Here is a 17,733-nt window from a genome sequence, read left to right on the forward strand (position 1 = left end):
TGGTTCATTAATTTTGAGAAACGTACCATACTAATGTAAGATATTAATAATAGGCGAAACTGGATATCAAGTATCTGGGAACTCTGTAGTATCTTTACAATTTTTCTGTAAATCTAAACCTGTTCTAAAATTAAAAATTTATCTAGGGCTTCCCTGGTGGCGCAATGGTTGAGAGTCCACCTGCCAATGCAGGGGACACGGGTTCATGCCCCGGTCCGGGAAGATCCCACATGCCGCGGAGCGGCTGGGCCCGTGAGCCATGGCTGCTGAGCCTGCACGTCCAGAGCCTGTGCTCCGCAACGGGAGAGGCCACAACAGTGAGAGGCCCGTGTAATGCAAAAAAAAAAAAAAAAAAAAAAAAAAAATTATCTAATAAAAATAAGAAATAAATTATAATATTTAACCTGCAGATTAACATTATGACCCTTATTTTGTCCCAATGTAAGCCAGTCACTCTTATTATGGTATACATGACATCCTGAGGAAATAAAGGGGGTCTGCACACAGAGAAGCTGACAATTCACACCCGTGCCTAGTTAAGTAGTTTAAAACTAAGCTAACACTCACATGAATACACACATGGTTTAACATATTTTAGGCAAGAAACAGCAGGTAAAATATAATATTAATAATAGAAGCACAGGCTAAAAATAAAAGCGACATTTCTCCCATTCCTAATATGAGTTCTTTATCAGTCACAAGAAGTTAAAAACGATGATTTTTTAACTAATAAAATCTGACCAGAAGTAGGCCAAAAAATTTCAAAATTATCAAGAGGCCTACAGGCCGTTAATGTAGTTTTATTAATATAATGACTAAACCAAGGTTAGATACATATACCAAATATGTATTTTTAAATAGTAATAAATTAATGAAAAGCAACAGTGGACTTATATCCACTATTATTAATGATAAACCGTGCCCTAAATGTATGCTGTGCTTCAAGATAACAGCTAATGATATTATGAGGCCTTTTTAACCAGCACAACATATATTCAGATTATAAAGATAAATGTTTATCATTTGTAGCAATGTTTAAAGTCCTGCTATACCCAATTTAGTATTTTATGACATTTCACAAGAAATAATGGCAAATATGCAGAAACCTTTACACAAGCTTCTAACCTGTCTTCTTACATTTGTTAGATTCTGGTTTTGAAAATGAAATACATGACAAAGATACATTCTCAATATATTCTCAACAGCAAATGACTTCATTAATGAAAACAACGTTTTAGTTAAAACTGTGAAAGTATAACCACTGAGAAGGCAGTCACTTGATCAGAGTAAAAAGATTTTAAGGTAAGGTTTAAAGGTTATCACTACATATGAAATTCATTTTCCCCAACATTCATAGACAAGCAGCAGTAGAAAAGCAGATGAATCCAAAAATGTACAAAGTGCTACAGGATATCACTGATATGGTTAATTTCATAGCAACAAGACCTTTAATAAATAGAGGAATACCTACATACTATAATGAGGTATGTAGCAACTATAGCAAATATTTAAGTGACTTAGCTCCAGAACTGGACTACATGAGCTGTAATACTGACAATTAAATTTATTGGCTATGAGACCCTGGACATGTTATTTAATCTCTCTCTGAGTTACTGTCATCTGTAGAATGGTAGTGATAATAATTTCTACCTCACAGAATTGCTAAAAGTATTACAAGAGATATTTCATTAGAGCACTTAAAACAATACTTGGCACATGGTAAGTACTCAAAAAATATTAGCTATTATTGGGAGTAAAGCATTATGGGAGTATTCATGAAAATCTTTTATATCACAAAAAAATTCATTAATTATCTTAAAGATATCAAACCCAGAGATGAATTATACATTTTTCTTTTACAAATAAAGAAGAATGGCCTGTTCTGGGATATTACATAAAGACTCAGGTCTTTGAGACTTCCATCGGTGTCTCCTTCTTAATTAGCTAAAGGTTATATTGATAGTGTGGCCACAAACAGCTAACAGAAAATACTTCACTAGAACTTAGAAACAATATACGTACCCTCAAATCAGGAGAAAAGTTCTCTGCAGAAGTTGATATGGAATCCGACGATACAACAGAAGCTGATTTTGTATGCACTGAATTCTCTGAATGAGAAGTGGAAGCACTACAAGATACAAAAGCACAGTGTGATTGAAAAACGGGCGTGTTAAAAACCAATTTCAGAAATTTTATTAACTGTAACTCTATTATTTCTTAAAACTTCCACTGCCAACCAGTCCTACTTTGCCTATTCAATCTTATCTCCAAATACTGATAAATTGCAAGCTCTACTGGTAAGAAGAGGGCTAAGTATTATTACCATCCACATTCCCTCTGGACAAGCTTCCCCAGTACTCATGAATACACTCCAGGTTAATTCTTTCTTTTTATCCAACCATCCATTTATTCATCCAATGATCAGGCTAATGTGCAAAACCATTACACCAGGCACTACGATTTGGAGATAAATATGGCAAAACCCTCATGTTCATAAAGCTCACAAGCTTGTGAAAGAGACAGACAAGTAGATAATGGTGCAATGTGATAACTCTATAACTACATACACACACACATGGGGTGGGGTGAGGGCAGAGAGAGAGAGGAAGAGAAAGAGAAAGAAGGACTATGATTACGAACTTGGAGAAAAGAAAGCACCTAACTCTACCCAGGAAAGTTCAGGGAAGACATCACAGAGGAGGTGACATCTGAACTGAGTCTTGAACGATAGGAAATTGTCAGGCTGACAAACAAGTAAGGGAATTCCAAAAACAAACAAAAAACACTACAGAAGTGTAGAATTATCAAAGAGCACAGAACACTTGAGAAACTACAAATAGTTCGACAGTGCTGGATGAGCAGAAGAGCAGAAGATGGAAAGATGAGCCTGTCTTTGTACCTTGTACCTTTCCACCAAACCAAATTCTATATTTTTAAGAAGCCTGTCTTAAATATCCACTTCTTCCTTTACAATAAGTAATCACACTCTAGGGTTACTTTTATTCTTAAATTCTTATAGAACTTTTGATACCTAATCACATACTGCCTTTTACTGTTTACTGAGCTCAGGTATGTAAATTTAGTTTCACCAACTAAAATTTAAATACCCCAAGAGGGAGGACCGTGTCTTTATTTTCCTTAAAATCGACTTCAGTGCCTGTGTATACAGTTAACATGTATTATGTTTCTTAAATTCAAAAATACAGGACTTCCCTGGCGGTCCAGTGGTTAAGACTCCGCATTTCCACCGCAGGGGCCATGGGTTCAATCCCTGGTCAGGGAACTGAGATCCCACATGCCCTGCGGCCAAAAATACAGTGACAATATACCTATGCCACAAACTAAAAAAAAATTTTAATTATTTAAGGAAGAAAAATCTCAGATACTTTGAATTGAAACTTAAAGTTCTGATAAATATATTTTCCTGAAGTTTCATTCCCAACATATTAAAAGTCTCCCTCACATGAAAAGTCAAAACTTCTTCATTAGATTCTGATGGAATAATCCACCTTGAGGTTGTGATATTTAAGAATCATATTTTTGTTTTAAAATTTGTCCATCATAAACCTGTGTATAATGATTACTAAACTATTTTTACAATGTGAAAATCCTCTCTCCTCAAAAAACTGTCAGTTCATTTTTTTATTGTTTTTTTCAGCTTTATTGAGGTTTGATTACTAAAAATTGTATGTATTTTAGGTGTACATGTTTTGACATATGTATACATTGTGAAATGATCACCACAATTAAGCTAACTGAAACATCCATCACCTCACACAGTTACCTTTCTTTTTCTGGTGAGAGAATTTGAGATCTACTGTCTTGGCAGTTTCAAGTATACAATACTGTATTACTAACTATAGTCACCGTGCTATATATTAGGTACCCAGAACTTAATTTATAACTGAAAATTTATCCCTTTTGATCAGTATGTCCACTTTTTCCCTCTTCAGATAGGATTTGAAAACATTTTCTCTCACTCGGTAGGTCACTTTTTCATTTTATTTTTTGTTATAGGGAAACTTTTTGTTTTTGATGTAGTCCCAATAGTTTAATTTTGCTTTTGTTGCCTGCACTATTGGTGTCAAATCCCAGAAACCATTCTCAAGACCAACACCAAAGAGCTTTTTCCCTATGTTTTCCTCTAGGAGTGTTAGAGATTCAGGTCTTACTTTTAAATGTTTAATCCATTTTGTGTTGATTTTTGTGTGTGATGTAATACAAGAGTCCAATTTCATCCTTTTGTATGTGGATATCCATTTTCACCAACACCATTAATTGAAGAGTCTATCATTTCCCCACTGTGCATTCCTGGTGCTCTTTCAAAGGCAAGTTGACTGTATACATGTGTGGTTCTATTTCTGGGCTCTCTATTCTGTTCTAATGTCTATGCGTCTATTTTCTTATGCTGGTACCATATTGTTTTGATAACTATAGTTTTGTAATACAGTTTGAAGTTAGGAAGTATGATGCCTCCAGCTTTGTTCTTTGTGCTCAAGATTGCTTTAGCTATTTCAGGTTTTGTGTGGTTCCATACTGACTTTAGAATTGTTTTCCTATCTGTGAAAAATGCCATCAGAATTTTTATGTAGAATGCATTGAATCTGTAGATCACTTTGGGCAGCAGTGACATTTTAACAAGATTAATTCTTCCAATCCATTAACATAGGATAACTTTCTATTGATCTGTGTCTTCTTCAATTTCTTCCATCGTTTTATAGTTTTCTTCATACAGGTCTTTTACCGGCTTGGTTAATTTTACTCCTTAGTATTTTATTCTTGTTGATGTTACTGCAATGAATTTGTTTTCTTAATGTCTTTTTTGGAAAGTTCATTGCTAGCATATAGAAACAACTGATTTCTGCATGTTGATTTTGTATCCTGCAACTTAACCTGAATGTGCTTATTAGTTTTAACAGATCTTTTGGTAGAGTTTTCAGTGTTCCATGTATAAGATCATGCTATCTACAATGTTTTTATATATTTATACAGTGTGAAAAACATCTCCCCTAAAATAAACTGTCACTTCACTTAAATGAATGAAAACGGCATTCCAGTGTGAACACTTCAAAATTGTTTATTCAAATACAAACATCTCTTTATTTTATTAACTATTTCAAAGTATAATTGTGTATTTTTTTTTGTATCCACGAATCTATATTATACAAAGGAGCAGTCATAAGAATTCTATCATCTAGTTTTATAATGCAAGGAAAGAGAAACTGATAGGCTGAGAATGATTTCTTCCTTTTTTCCTGTACCAATTTCTGAGTAATTATATTCCATGTGCATTAAAATAACAAGTAAAATAGACAAACTTTAGGCACAGTACTCTAACAGATATTGTTTGCTGCCTGCTCCATATATATACACACCCCTTTCTTTCCTGACTTTAGTGAGGACAGTTTGTGGCCAGCCCAAGATGATGTGCTTGTTTTTGGCTCCCTCGTGTCTAGGAAACAATGTGACACAATTATGGCCAATGAGATTTAAGGGGCAGTTTATTAATTGTTATGGAAGCCTCTTATTTTCTTAACAAAGAGGAGCAGAAATAGCAAGGTGGTCCTTAACGTTTCCTACTTTCTCTTACCTGGACCAAGAACGTAAAGCTTGGATATACTGTGGCCATCCTGTAAACATGAGCAAATGCTGGCTTGCGAAGGACACAAAAGAGCATAAAGTCCTTTCCTGGTGAGCAGCTGAATCTACACCAACAACTCTCTACACTTTGGGAATTTTGGTTATGTAAAATAAATGAAGTTCAATTTTTAAAATCACTAATGGAGTTTTCTATTCTGTATAGCCAAACACAATTCTAAGTGTTACAGCAATCAACACCTCACAAAGTCTATTTTGAACAAGTTGAAATGCATGGTACTATTTTTTATGTATATGATCTTCTGGGAAAACAGAAAAAACATGTAAAGGCAATAAAATACAATTTGGAATTATGGGTAGTGTGTACCTAAAAATAATAGTATCAATAGGAATATTATAGCATGTACCATTAAGACACCAAATAGTTCTTTAGAGCCAAAGTATGAAATAAACAAATTTAAGAGAAATAAGGTAACAAACAAAACCAGGTCTTGCAACTAATACTTTGCAGTCTCAAAGAATCAGTCTTTCAAGCAAAAGTGTAGAAAACAGCCTTTAATTATTAACTTCTCTTTTCAGATACACATAAACATGGGGAAATATTGTGATCTACACTGTTGTATTTGAATAAGCACTAAAAGGTTTTAAACTCCAGGCAGACAATGAGGGGCTGGAGGGGACAAGGGTGGGAATACTTGTGATTACAGCAAACACAAATACGCACACCACCACCACCACCACCACCACCACCACCAGAACTCCTGAAAGTTCTGGTATAAACATGAAGTGGCTACTCAGACTGAAGGTGGCCACAGAATGCAGTTATTTTTCAGCAGTTATTTTTCTCCTGTCATATGGGCTCTATACATGCTTCTGATCACCATGGCTACACCTAATTTCCACTGCTCTCTTCCATTTCCCCACTGCTCGTCCTGAGGTCAAGTTCTCTATGTTGACCTTTTATGAACTGTTCCACAAACAAGCTCTGTATTTCCCTGAATTCATACCTTTGCTCATGCCATTCCAAAAAGAATGCCCATTTATCCCAATCTATTTATTAACATCCTACTTACACTTTAAGACCCAGTTAAAAGGCTAGCTTTTCCAAGAAATCTTCCCCAGGTCTTCCAGCTGGAACAAAATTCTCAGTCGACTACACTTCTGCCTATACTCTAAAATGGCACTTAACACTTTCCACGTTAGACTAGAGCTCTTTGGTTACACAGCCTCCTCCTTTTTAAATTATAAACTGCTAGAGAATAAGAATCTAGTAATTGGCAAGGCATTTGAACTCAGAGCAAAGATTGCAGTCTGCTAATCTCATTAAGTAACCAATGACACTTTGGTTTTCCTAGGCCCATAAACTTCACTACATAAATTTCAATCCAAACATTCCTGTTATCCTTGTCATCCTGAACTTCTTCAAAAATGCCAGACCTTCTAGTCCGACTATGTGTTTTCTCCATCCATTTTCCCTGCCCAAGTCTTCCTTCAGCTCCTAACTTTTCCTAACCTTTATACTAGACTTTTTACTCCATATTGAATAAATTCTCTTACATCTTCAACCAAATTCTCCCCTCCACCTCTTTGCTTCAACTGAGATCTCCTTCCAGGAATCCACTTCACTGCAGCCTTTTCTAGAGAAAACTTTCTTGTCCCACATCTTAAAAGCCCAAAGGTAAAGCCAGCATTTCCCCAGCTCCTTTCTCATGCTTCTACACTAGTATTACTTTTCCATCTTCATACATAAAAGCCTTCTTCCTCTGAGGGTCATGGGATTTGGGTATAAAATCTCTCTGTAACTATCATCCACTCACCTTTTAATTACTCCTCCTCACTCAGTAAGAACTTTCTAATCTGGCTCAACTTTCTTCTCTAAAGCTTCTCTCTACTCCAAAGCTTCTTTCTACTCCAAAGTGCCTTCGTCATGGGAATTTTAATGCCCATAAGGGCAAACTAGCAACAACCTAGCTCAAAATTCCTCACTTCCTACATCACTCACCTATAACCCCACCTTAGCAATGTGCTTCTGTAGTCACACACTGTACTTTATCATTTCTGGAAACTACCCAGCCTTTGTAATCTTAAACAAGGAAACCAATATCTGACCACAGATGCTATTCTTCCAAAATATCTCACTTTCTTAACTTTCCCTTCATCTAATCTTCAACCTAGTGGTGACAACTCATCCCTCAACTCCTCCATTTGTCATTATTATCCTTCATGCTTTATTGCTCTATCCCCCTTCATTTCCTTCCCCATCCAACCTGGAATACACAGTAACATTTTATACTCTCTCTCGCCAAACACTCAGTATTCTTATATCCTTATCCACTGACCACCACTTCCCTAACTAATCCCTAAATTCAGATCAATATATTGAATAACTATCTACCTTCTCCTGTGCTAATGGAATACATCTTCACATTGGAGCCATTTAAAACACATGGTTAGAAAATATTATCTAGGTCCTGGGCAGTGCTCAGCAACACTCCCACATGTCAAGTGATTTTTCTAAACCATCACTATCTTTTCCCCAAGCCAATCACATCCAATCAATCCGAAGTCCTGTAGAGTCTACCTCCCTATCATCTCCTGAATGCATCCTTTTTTCTATCCTAATTTTTACTGTCTTAGCTCGACACCTCTTCCCTCAACTACTCATTCAATATATCATCCTAAACTAATACCAAAGTGATCTTTCAAAAACAGATCTGATCCTATCATTCCTCTGCTTAAAACTTTTTTCTAAATTGAGATATAATAGACATGTAACATTATATTAGTTTCAGGTGTACAGCATAATGATTCCATGTTTGTATATATTATGAAATAATCACAGTTAAGTCTTGTTAACATCCATCACCATGCATATTTACAATTTTTCTTCTAATGAGAACTTTTTTTTTCATAAATTCATTTATTTATTTATTGGCTGCATTGGGTCTCCGTTGCTGTGCGCGGGCTTTCTCTAGTTGCAGTGAGTGGGGGCTACTCTTCGTTGCGGTGTGCGGTCTCTCATTGTAGTGTCTTCTCTTGTTGTGGAGCACAGGCTCTAGGCGTGGGGGCTTCGGTAGTTGTGGCTCGCGGGCTCTAGAGCTCAGGCTCAGTAGTTGTGGCGCACGGACTTAGTTGCTCTGCGGCATGTGGGATCTTTCCAGACCAGGGCTCGAACCCATGTCCCCTGCACTGGCAGGCGGATTCTTAATCACTGCGCCACCAGGGAAGTCTCTGATGAGAACTTTTAAGATCAACTCTCTTAGCAACTCTCAACTATAAAATACAGTATTATTAACTATAGTCACCATGCTGTACATCACATCCCCATGACTTTATTTCATAACCAGAAGTACTTTGACCACCTTCACATTTCACCCATTCCCTCCTACCCTAATCCCCAGCCTCTGGCAACCACCAATCTGTTCTACGTGAGTTCGGTTTTTGTTTTTCAGATTCCACATATAAGTGAGATCATACAGTATTTGTCTTTCTCTGACTTATTTCACTTAGCATAATGCCCTCAAGATCCACCCATGTTGTTGTAAATGACAAGATTTCCTTCTTTTTATGGTAAATAATATCCCATTTTGTGTGTGTGTGTGTGTGTGTGTGTGTGTGTGTGTGTGTGTGTGTAGCACATTTTCTTTATCAATTCATCCATCAGTGGACCCTTAGGTTGCTTCCATCTTTTGGTGGTTGTAAATAATGCTGCAATGAACATGAGGGTGCACATATCTTTTTGAGTTAGTGTTTTCATTTTTCTCAGATAAATATCCAGAAGTCGAATTGCTGGATCATACAGTAGTTCTATTTTTAATTTTTTGAGGAACCTCCATCCTGTTTCCCATAGCGACTGTACCACTTTATATGCCGACCAACAGTCTACCAGGGCCCCCTTTTCTTCACATCCTCACCAACACTTGTGATGTTTTGTCTTTTTTTTTTTTTTTTTTTTTGCGGTACGCGGGCCTTTCACTGTTGTGGCCTGTCCCGTTGCGGACCACAGGTTCCAGACGCGCAGGCTCAGTGGCCATGGCTCACGGGCCTAGCCGCTCCGCGGCATGTGGGATCTTCCCGGACCGGGGCATGAACCCGTGTCCCCTGCATAGGCAGGTGGACTCTCAACCACTGCGCCACCAGGGAAGCCCTGTGATGTTTTGTCTTTTTGATAAGAGCCATTCTAACAGGTGTGAGGTGATAGCTCATTGTGGTTTTAACTTGCATTCCCTGCTTAAATCTTCAGTGATTACTCACTGCCTACAGAATCGAGCCCAAACTCCTTAGCACAACACTTGAAGTCTTCCATGATCTGGCCTTTGTTCTACATATCTAGCTGGAGCTCTTATTCATCTGAACCCACTGGGAATGGCTTGCAGATTCTCTAAGCTCTTTAGCTATTTCATGCATCTGCACCTTTGCTAATCCTGCTGTCTTTGCCTCTAATGTCCTTCGTACACTTCCACGCCCTCTTTGCCCCACCCATCTTGTAAACATGACTACTTCTTCCTTCACTGTACACTGTACATATTTCTATAATACCTGTAACACTGTATTGTGTTTACTCATCTAAGAGCTCCTCTTCTCAGACACTTTGTTATTGTTTACTATTCCAAGATCCTTTACCACAGATCGTTTCCCTATCTTGCTCGCAATAAAATATGTAAAGCATCTAAAAAAAATGTAGTACCACGTTTAAGTATCGATATTAGCTGTAATTATTTATGACAAATGAGTGTTATTACACAGAAATTACCCTACCCCAAGTAAGATTAGCTGCATAAATTTAAAAATTATAATGGCAAGGTTGCTGTTTCACCTCTCATTAATACTACTTTCAGCTGTGACATATTACAAGTCAGAATACAAATGTCCCCTAGTGACTGTACCCACAGATTTACTGGGGAAGGGGGGCGGAGGGGACAGCAAGAACTACAATTAAAGACCTGGTATTCACAAAATAAGGAATTATGTCTTTTGGACAACATTATGTTAGAAGTATTAGAAAAATGAATATTTTTCCCACTATAAGGGCATGTGTGTTGGCACTGTGAACGCAATTTAAAAATGAAGTCTGACGTTGCCATGAACTGATGGTGCCCCCCCAGACTAAATTCTTACAATGAAGCTCACTATGAGGCCCCAAGTGATTATAATTGGTGACAGGGCTTTTAGGAGATAATTAAAATTAAATGAAGTCATAAGGGTGGGGTATAAGTTAAGATCGATAGGATTAGTGGCCTTATAAGAAGAGGAAGAGAGAAAGCCTATCGTTGCCCCCATCCCTACCTGACTCTGCAAGCACACACCAGGAAAGGCCATGTAAGAAAACAGCAAGAAGACAGCCACCTGCAAGCCAGTCAAAGAGAGTCCTCACTGGGAACTGAATCGGCCAGCACCTTGATCCCAGACTTCCCAGCCTCTAAAACTGTGAGAAATAAATTTCTGTTGTTTAAGCCACAAGTCTATAGTATTGCTTTGTATGCAAGCCTGAGCTGACTAATACAGTCACAGAGAATAAAAGTCATCAAAGGAATTTTTCTTGGATATACTGATAGAAGTGAAAGATTTCCAATTTGAAATTGATAATATAAAATTAATTTTTTTCTTTACAAAAAAAGCTCAAAAGTTCTGAGAAGTACTAAAAAGGACATGGCAGTCCTACCAGAAGAGACCTAATTATGTCATCAGAAATAACCTCTGGGAAAAATATGAGTAAAAATTAATGTTCATGTTGCCTATTATGTTTTCCACAGAACTACCTTTCCCAAAACTGTTCACCCCAACTTGATAGACACTCCAACTGCATGAAGTCATTTCCATCAAGAAACAGTTTATATTTTCTTTTCTTCTTCCCTTCTCTTCTTTCACATTGAATACGGTTTTTATTTCCCATTTTCATGTCTCAATGTAGCTCAATACACTTTCGCTGAAAAAAGCTGGAATCAGCTCATAACTGGATTCATTCAGGGATGTTAGTCTCATCACTTTCTAATATATAATATTCAAATCTACAAGAATAATGTTCTTCAAGCACCACTCCAACAATCCTGTAGCACCTGTATTCATTATGATGAAAGTACGTATACTGGTACCCAATTGCCTCCAAATCAAACTAAATCTCGTAATAGCTTTCAGAGTGCCAAGGCGCTCCACCATACCTACTTCTAGCTCCAGTTTACATTTCACTCCAGCCAGACAAACCTGTTCCTTGTCCCTGGTCATGAGAATCAGACTCTTCTCTGTTTCCGCTCTGAATAGCTTTTAATTTAGTCTCCAAACTGTCTTCTCTTCTGACCAACTCTGGGTTTTAACCACCTCAAACTTATCTTGAAGGTGTATTTTCCACAATAAACCAGTCCTAAGTTATTCTTACTGATTCCTTTCAATAAAGTCTAGTCATTCCAACACCTTTGCTTTTGTATTCAGTTATGTTTACATTAATGTACTATGTTTACACTGATTCATTTTTGTCTATATCGATTCACTGTATAATGCACATATACCTTTAAAAAAATTTTAACAATTACCAAACCCTGACTATATACAAAATACTAGATTACAGAACAGCCTCTGACCTTGAGATTTCAGCCCGGTAAGAGACATTATACCACATAAGCATATCAATAATACCATGAGAGGTACAAACAAGGGCCAGGAGAAAAAAACTCAAAGGAAATGGTAATAATTTGAGGATTAGAGAAAAGAAGAAATACAGTAAGTTGAACCATTTGAAATTGCTGTTTTGTAGGTAAAATGGTCAAATATCAACTATTCCACATGGCTCGATGTGTTCAAATGAAGGAGAAAGAAATTCAGCTGGGCCTTTAAGGAAGGACTGCAAGGCACAGATCAAGGCTTTGCAAACCACAAACACCCCCTCCCACCCCACCCCCCCCAACACACACACACACACACAGAAATTTTTAAAAAGAGTTTTGGAAAGTATAGGGCGTATTTTGTGAATAATAAGTCACTGACTCAAACAAAATACATAAAAGGCCTGGTACCAGAACAGTGAGAATCCTAAATGCCAGGGTTAATTAAAAACCTTGCTAGGAAAAGGCACGGGGTTCACAATAAGAAACCACTCCACACCCTCTAGGGTGGCTAAAATCAAAAAGACAATAACGAGCGTTAGCAAAACTGTGGAGAAATTGGAACCCTCATACATTGCTGATGGGAATGTTAGATGGTATAACCACTTTGGAAATCAGTCTTGCAGTTCCTTAAAAGGTAAAATGGAGTTACCAAATGACATAGCAATTCCACTCCTAAACATATATCCAGGACAAATGAAAACATGCCTACTTAAAAAACTATACAAATGTACATGGATGTTCACAGCAGCATTATTCATAATAGCCAAAAAGTTAAAATGCACCATGACATCCCCCTGCTTGAAATCCTTCCATGGCTCCCCACTGCTCTTACTTACCTTAGCCTCAAGTAGCTACATGACCTGCCCCTGCCTCCTTCTCCAGCCTCCTCTTGTACATCTCTCTCTCTCTCCTTGCTCTTCTGTCCAACCACAGGGGCCTTCTTTGAGATCCTTAAATAAGCTGGCACCTGTGCAGGGAGCCTAGTTCTGCAAAACTTCCTGACTAGTTCCTCTAAGACTACAAACTTGAAGAAGGAAGAACTGTCAATTTTGCTCACCATTCTATTCCTAAGACCTAGTATGGTACCTGGTATAGAACCGGCACTCAAGAAATACTGCTCAAACTAATTAATGAGTGAAAAAATGAGAATGATCAAAAGATTGAATTATTCTAATCAAATTCATCAGAGGCCATGACTAGAACATAAGACAAGATGAAAAAGAAATGTGGCAAAGCGGGGCTGGAGGGGGCAGAACAAGGCAGGGGAAGATAAACAGAAAGTTTCATTTTCCTTCTGGAGTTCCTGTGCATATGTTACTTTATATACCATATATAGTATTCCATTTCCATTGAAAAATTTCTTAGGACATTGGAGCAAATATTTTGTTAAGGAGGCTATGTCTTAAGTGAATGACAAATAATCCTTAAACAACTGGTGGGAATTGGTTTTTGACTGTTATTTCTACTGGAATGATTAAAGAAAAAGTTGGGAATTAAGAAACAAGGATACTTAACAGCAGTATCCATGGCCAAGTGACTTAATCCCCACTCCCCATTACAGTTTCATTATCTGTGAAAAGCACCGATTAGACTATTTCAATGGTTAGCTTTTTGATGGTCAGATACCTCTTTGAAAAATCTCATGAAAGCTATTCCCTGAATTGTTTACAATGTCAGGGACTTTAAGGTTAAGAACCGTGGCCTAGATAATTCCTTTTAGTTCTAACATAGTCCAGAGCTTCAGAAATGAGTATTCTGCCTTTTGAAATATTCACACAATATCTAGATAAATACTGAAAAATTAAACTGATTCTCCAAAAGGTGTATGTCTATGTAAGTATATATATACATATGTTTTTTCTAATTAGGTAATCACAGTCTTGAATATAAAGTTAAGACTCATAAACTAAATAGAAATATTCCAATATTGTATTTCATACAACAGAGTCAAAAGGAAACTAAATCCAATAGCTATACTTATTTCAGGAACTCTGGGCTATCACTGTGTAAATTCAATGCCCCTGATTATAGATAAATAGAAATGATACCCTATCAAGAAATATAAGCCACAATTTCTTTAAATATTTTCATTGTTTTTATATTAAGTGATTTTATCAGAAGCTATATCTATCTTTTAAAATATGCTTGAAAAATATTCTAATTTAGCTAAGTAATGATTCTTTTTTCCTTTTTTTTTTTTAACTAACTACAGATGGGCCACAGAAGTCTCCCCCATAATGTCATTTCAAGTGCAATGGAAAGACCTTCACTATCTGCCTCCCTGGCCCTACCATACATTATCAACAGCTTCCACCATTAGGGTTTCTGAGCTAAATGATTCTATTTCAAATGTCATACATTTCAAAACATACCTGTAATAATTAGGGGGAGATACCTCCTTAAAAATATACATATGGTTGGCTCAGTAACTCTTCTAAATAGATAATTTCATCAGAATGAACTGGAACACAAGAATATAAACTCAGTGACAGGAACATCACCCTTGCCAATGCCCAACATGGTTATGTTACAAGGCTTCTTATTCTGTGATTCGCACACTTAATCTAACCGTGTGGTCTCAGTACACTGGAACTCGTTATTAGCTTCAGTGGCCTGACTCACTGGACTGCTTCTCCTCTGCCAAGGTGAAAAACGAAAACGCATGACTTGGAGTAATCTTGGCGCTTGCGTTTCTGACAGCACACTCATTTTTCTTTCAAACACCGCATGTGGTTTTCCTTCACAAGTCTCTTTCCAAATCTGCAGGCCATATTCCATTTCTTAAGAGTTTAGCTACCTTCTACATTACAGCAAATTGTCTATCCTCAATGGTTCCACTTTCTTAGTACCCACTCGTTCCCTAATTCCTTCCCATCTGGCTTCTGCCTCTATCAAGCCCCTAAAGTGGCTCCTTCCTATAGTTACTAATGACCTGATTATTTTTTTAAAAAAGGTCTTTTCTCAGTTCTGATACTATAAATTCAGCTCTCTTCACTAGCATATTCTTTTGGTTATCCCATATCTCAGTTTAATTTCATCAATACTCTTGAGATTCTACTATATGCAAGACACTACTGTTCTAGGAACTACTAGAGATAGAGATAAATAACATAGGGTTGCTGCCCCTAGTGAGCTTTCACTCCAATGTACTTAATACAAGTACAGAAAAATCACAACACAATACAGAATATGAAAAATGAATGAAATAAAGAACTTAGGGGCTTGGAAATTGGAATGCTCATATACAGCTTTAACTTAGGGGCTTGAAAAAGGTTTTAAGAAAGAGGTAGCATTTGAAGTTAGACTACAGAAGAGGTTCAACACTTTCTCAACAATTTCACTAAGCAAAAGAACAATATGAAAAAAAGAAAAGAAAAAGAAAGTATTAGGAAATTCAGGGCATATTAAAGCTATTGTAAGAGGCAGACCACTTTGGTTGAAGTGTGGGATACTTATAAGGCTCAATCAGAGATATGCCAGAAAAGGTAAGTTTTGATTAGCCTGTAGAAGTTCTAAAAAATAAGTTGGTATCTAAATATTTAGTTCTGAAAGCAGTGAGAAGCCACTGAAAGTTTCTGTGCTTTTGGAAGATCATTTTAACAATAGGTCCAAGAATGGATGACAACAGCAGGAAAATCTGTTCGAAAACTATTAGACCTTCTCAAGCCAGAGGTACTAAGGACCTAACCTAGCAGAAAAATGAAATACGAGCGGATGCAAGGCACACTGGAGACAGAATCAATAGAACTTGGCAACTGACTTGATATGATGAGAACGGGAGAGAAAAGGGTCAAAATATGAACCCAAGTACCGCTGACTGAGAAACCAGTGTGCCAAATTACAGAGCAAGAGAAGCAGGTAGTTTGGGGAGCTAATGAGTTTCATCTTGGAATTTTTAAGACTGAGGTGGCATCAAGGCATCCACAGGGAAACATACGCACCCCATGCAGCAGTAGGCCAAAGGATTTTATATTTTACCTGGTGATGCATTTGTTCATCCATTCATTCAGGCAATTTTGATTTGCTGCTTACACTGTGTTGGATGAGTGCACTGTGAAGATAGGTGCAATACGGCAACATTAGATGTGCTCCCAAATTAAATCTTCATGGGAGAGGCTGACTCCTATTCAACTATCTATGAAACTGACTGTGATAAATGCTGTAAGAGTGGTTTAAAAAATACTCTAGAGTAGAAGAGCAAAGGACTGAGTGTGACTGGGAAAGGTTGAGGTAGACCTGAAAAATGCGTCATTTTGTTATGGACAACGGCCCGTTAACAGGATTTGATGGTAGAGTGGAAAAGTTAAAACATTCCACACAGAGAACAGCAGAAGTAACTAGATTACTTGGGGAAACCTATGTGACTGGGCTTTGTGGATCATGGCAGGGGTGGAGGCAAGAAAGGCTGAGCTATGTTCTATGAAGAAACCATAGAAATTGTGGTTCTATGAAGGATACCACAATAAGAGTTCAGATTCTATTCTGTAGGCAATGGAAAGCCATCAAACATTTCTGAGCATAAGTGTTCCATAATCAGTTCTATGTGCAGAGAGAGATTCTGCTGGCATGATGGAGCACCAATTGGGGGAAAACCCCTAGAGGAAGTCAGATTAGTTAACAGGCTATTGAACTAAATCATTAATAGACATTTGGAACAGGCCGCACAAAGACAAAGACACGAAATACAGAAAAAAAGAGCAAATTTGAATGGGGTATGTGAAAATACGCAGTAGATTTTGATGTTGTTGAACTTGAAGCTCTTACAAAGTACCCAAGTGCTCATTAAGTGGAAGTACAAAACTTTTCCAGTTTTGAAATTCTTTGGAGAGGTTACAGTTAGGTGACAGCTAAATCCATGAAACTGAATCATGTAGCCCAGGGACAGGATGTATAAAGCAATAAGAGATTTGAGATTTAGTGAACAGAACTACAGTCATTTCCACAGAATACAGACTGGAGGTAGAAGTCTAGAAAAAAATGGTCAGAGAGATGAAAGAATCAAGAGTAAAAGTTTAGTGAAAGCCAAAAAGAGTGTTTTAAATTGGTGGTTCATAGTACATAATAATACTACAAAGAGGTCAAGGAAAATAAGAGAAAAATCCAATGGAATTATTAATAAGATATGTAAAATCAATTACTACGTCAACAAGATCTATATGTTTTAGAAACAATAATCTAATAGGAATGAAAAACTGAGGTAATAAGGCATATTGTCTCTCTCTCAGTAAACTTAACTGTGTCCAAACCCATTCTTTCCCCCTATCTTAGATGATAACACATCCCTTCTCAGGTTCAAGGCAAGTCCCTCCTCCTGTGTTCTTCATCCTGCCCCATCCAGTCATCTTCAGGAGAGGAGAGTGAGTGTGTGTGCGTGTGTGTGTGCATGCGTACACATGCACAGACTTTATACAACACTGGATATTCAGTAGAAACTCACCACTGATTTGCTTAATCTATGTCAGGTTCATTAATAACTCTACCCTCTACTGCTCTAATGATACTGCTTTCTGGATGTCATGTGACTTCAGGAAGTTTC

The 17,733-nt window shown here is 37.3% G+C and overlaps 1 protein-coding gene across 9 annotated transcripts in view; it reads right to left on the minus strand.

The window, feature by feature from the left end:
- Nucleotides 1–17,733, minus strand: part of MTMR2 (myotubularin related protein 2) — a 108,489-nt gene that overhangs the window by 68,222 nt on the left and 22,534 nt on the right. For 7 of the 9 annotated variants that reach the window (XM_079930346.1, XM_079930338.1, XM_079930343.1 and 4 more), the window contains one exon: nucleotides 2,023–2,128. In XM_079930346.1, the coding sequence (XP_079786472.1) occupies nucleotides 2,023–2,128 (106 nt within the window). Of the gene's footprint in view, nucleotides 1–2,022; nucleotides 2,129–10,884; nucleotides 10,945–14,569; nucleotides 14,589–17,733 lie in introns of those variants that run through there. The other 2 variants (XM_079930344.1, XM_079930339.1) reach the window with 2 other exon arrangements.

Source organism: Stenella coeruleoalba (assembly GCF_951394435.1).
Source record: "Stenella coeruleoalba genome assembly, chromosome: 8".
NCBI classification, from domain to species: domain Eukaryota; kingdom Metazoa; phylum Chordata; class Mammalia; order Artiodactyla; family Delphinidae; genus Stenella; species Stenella coeruleoalba.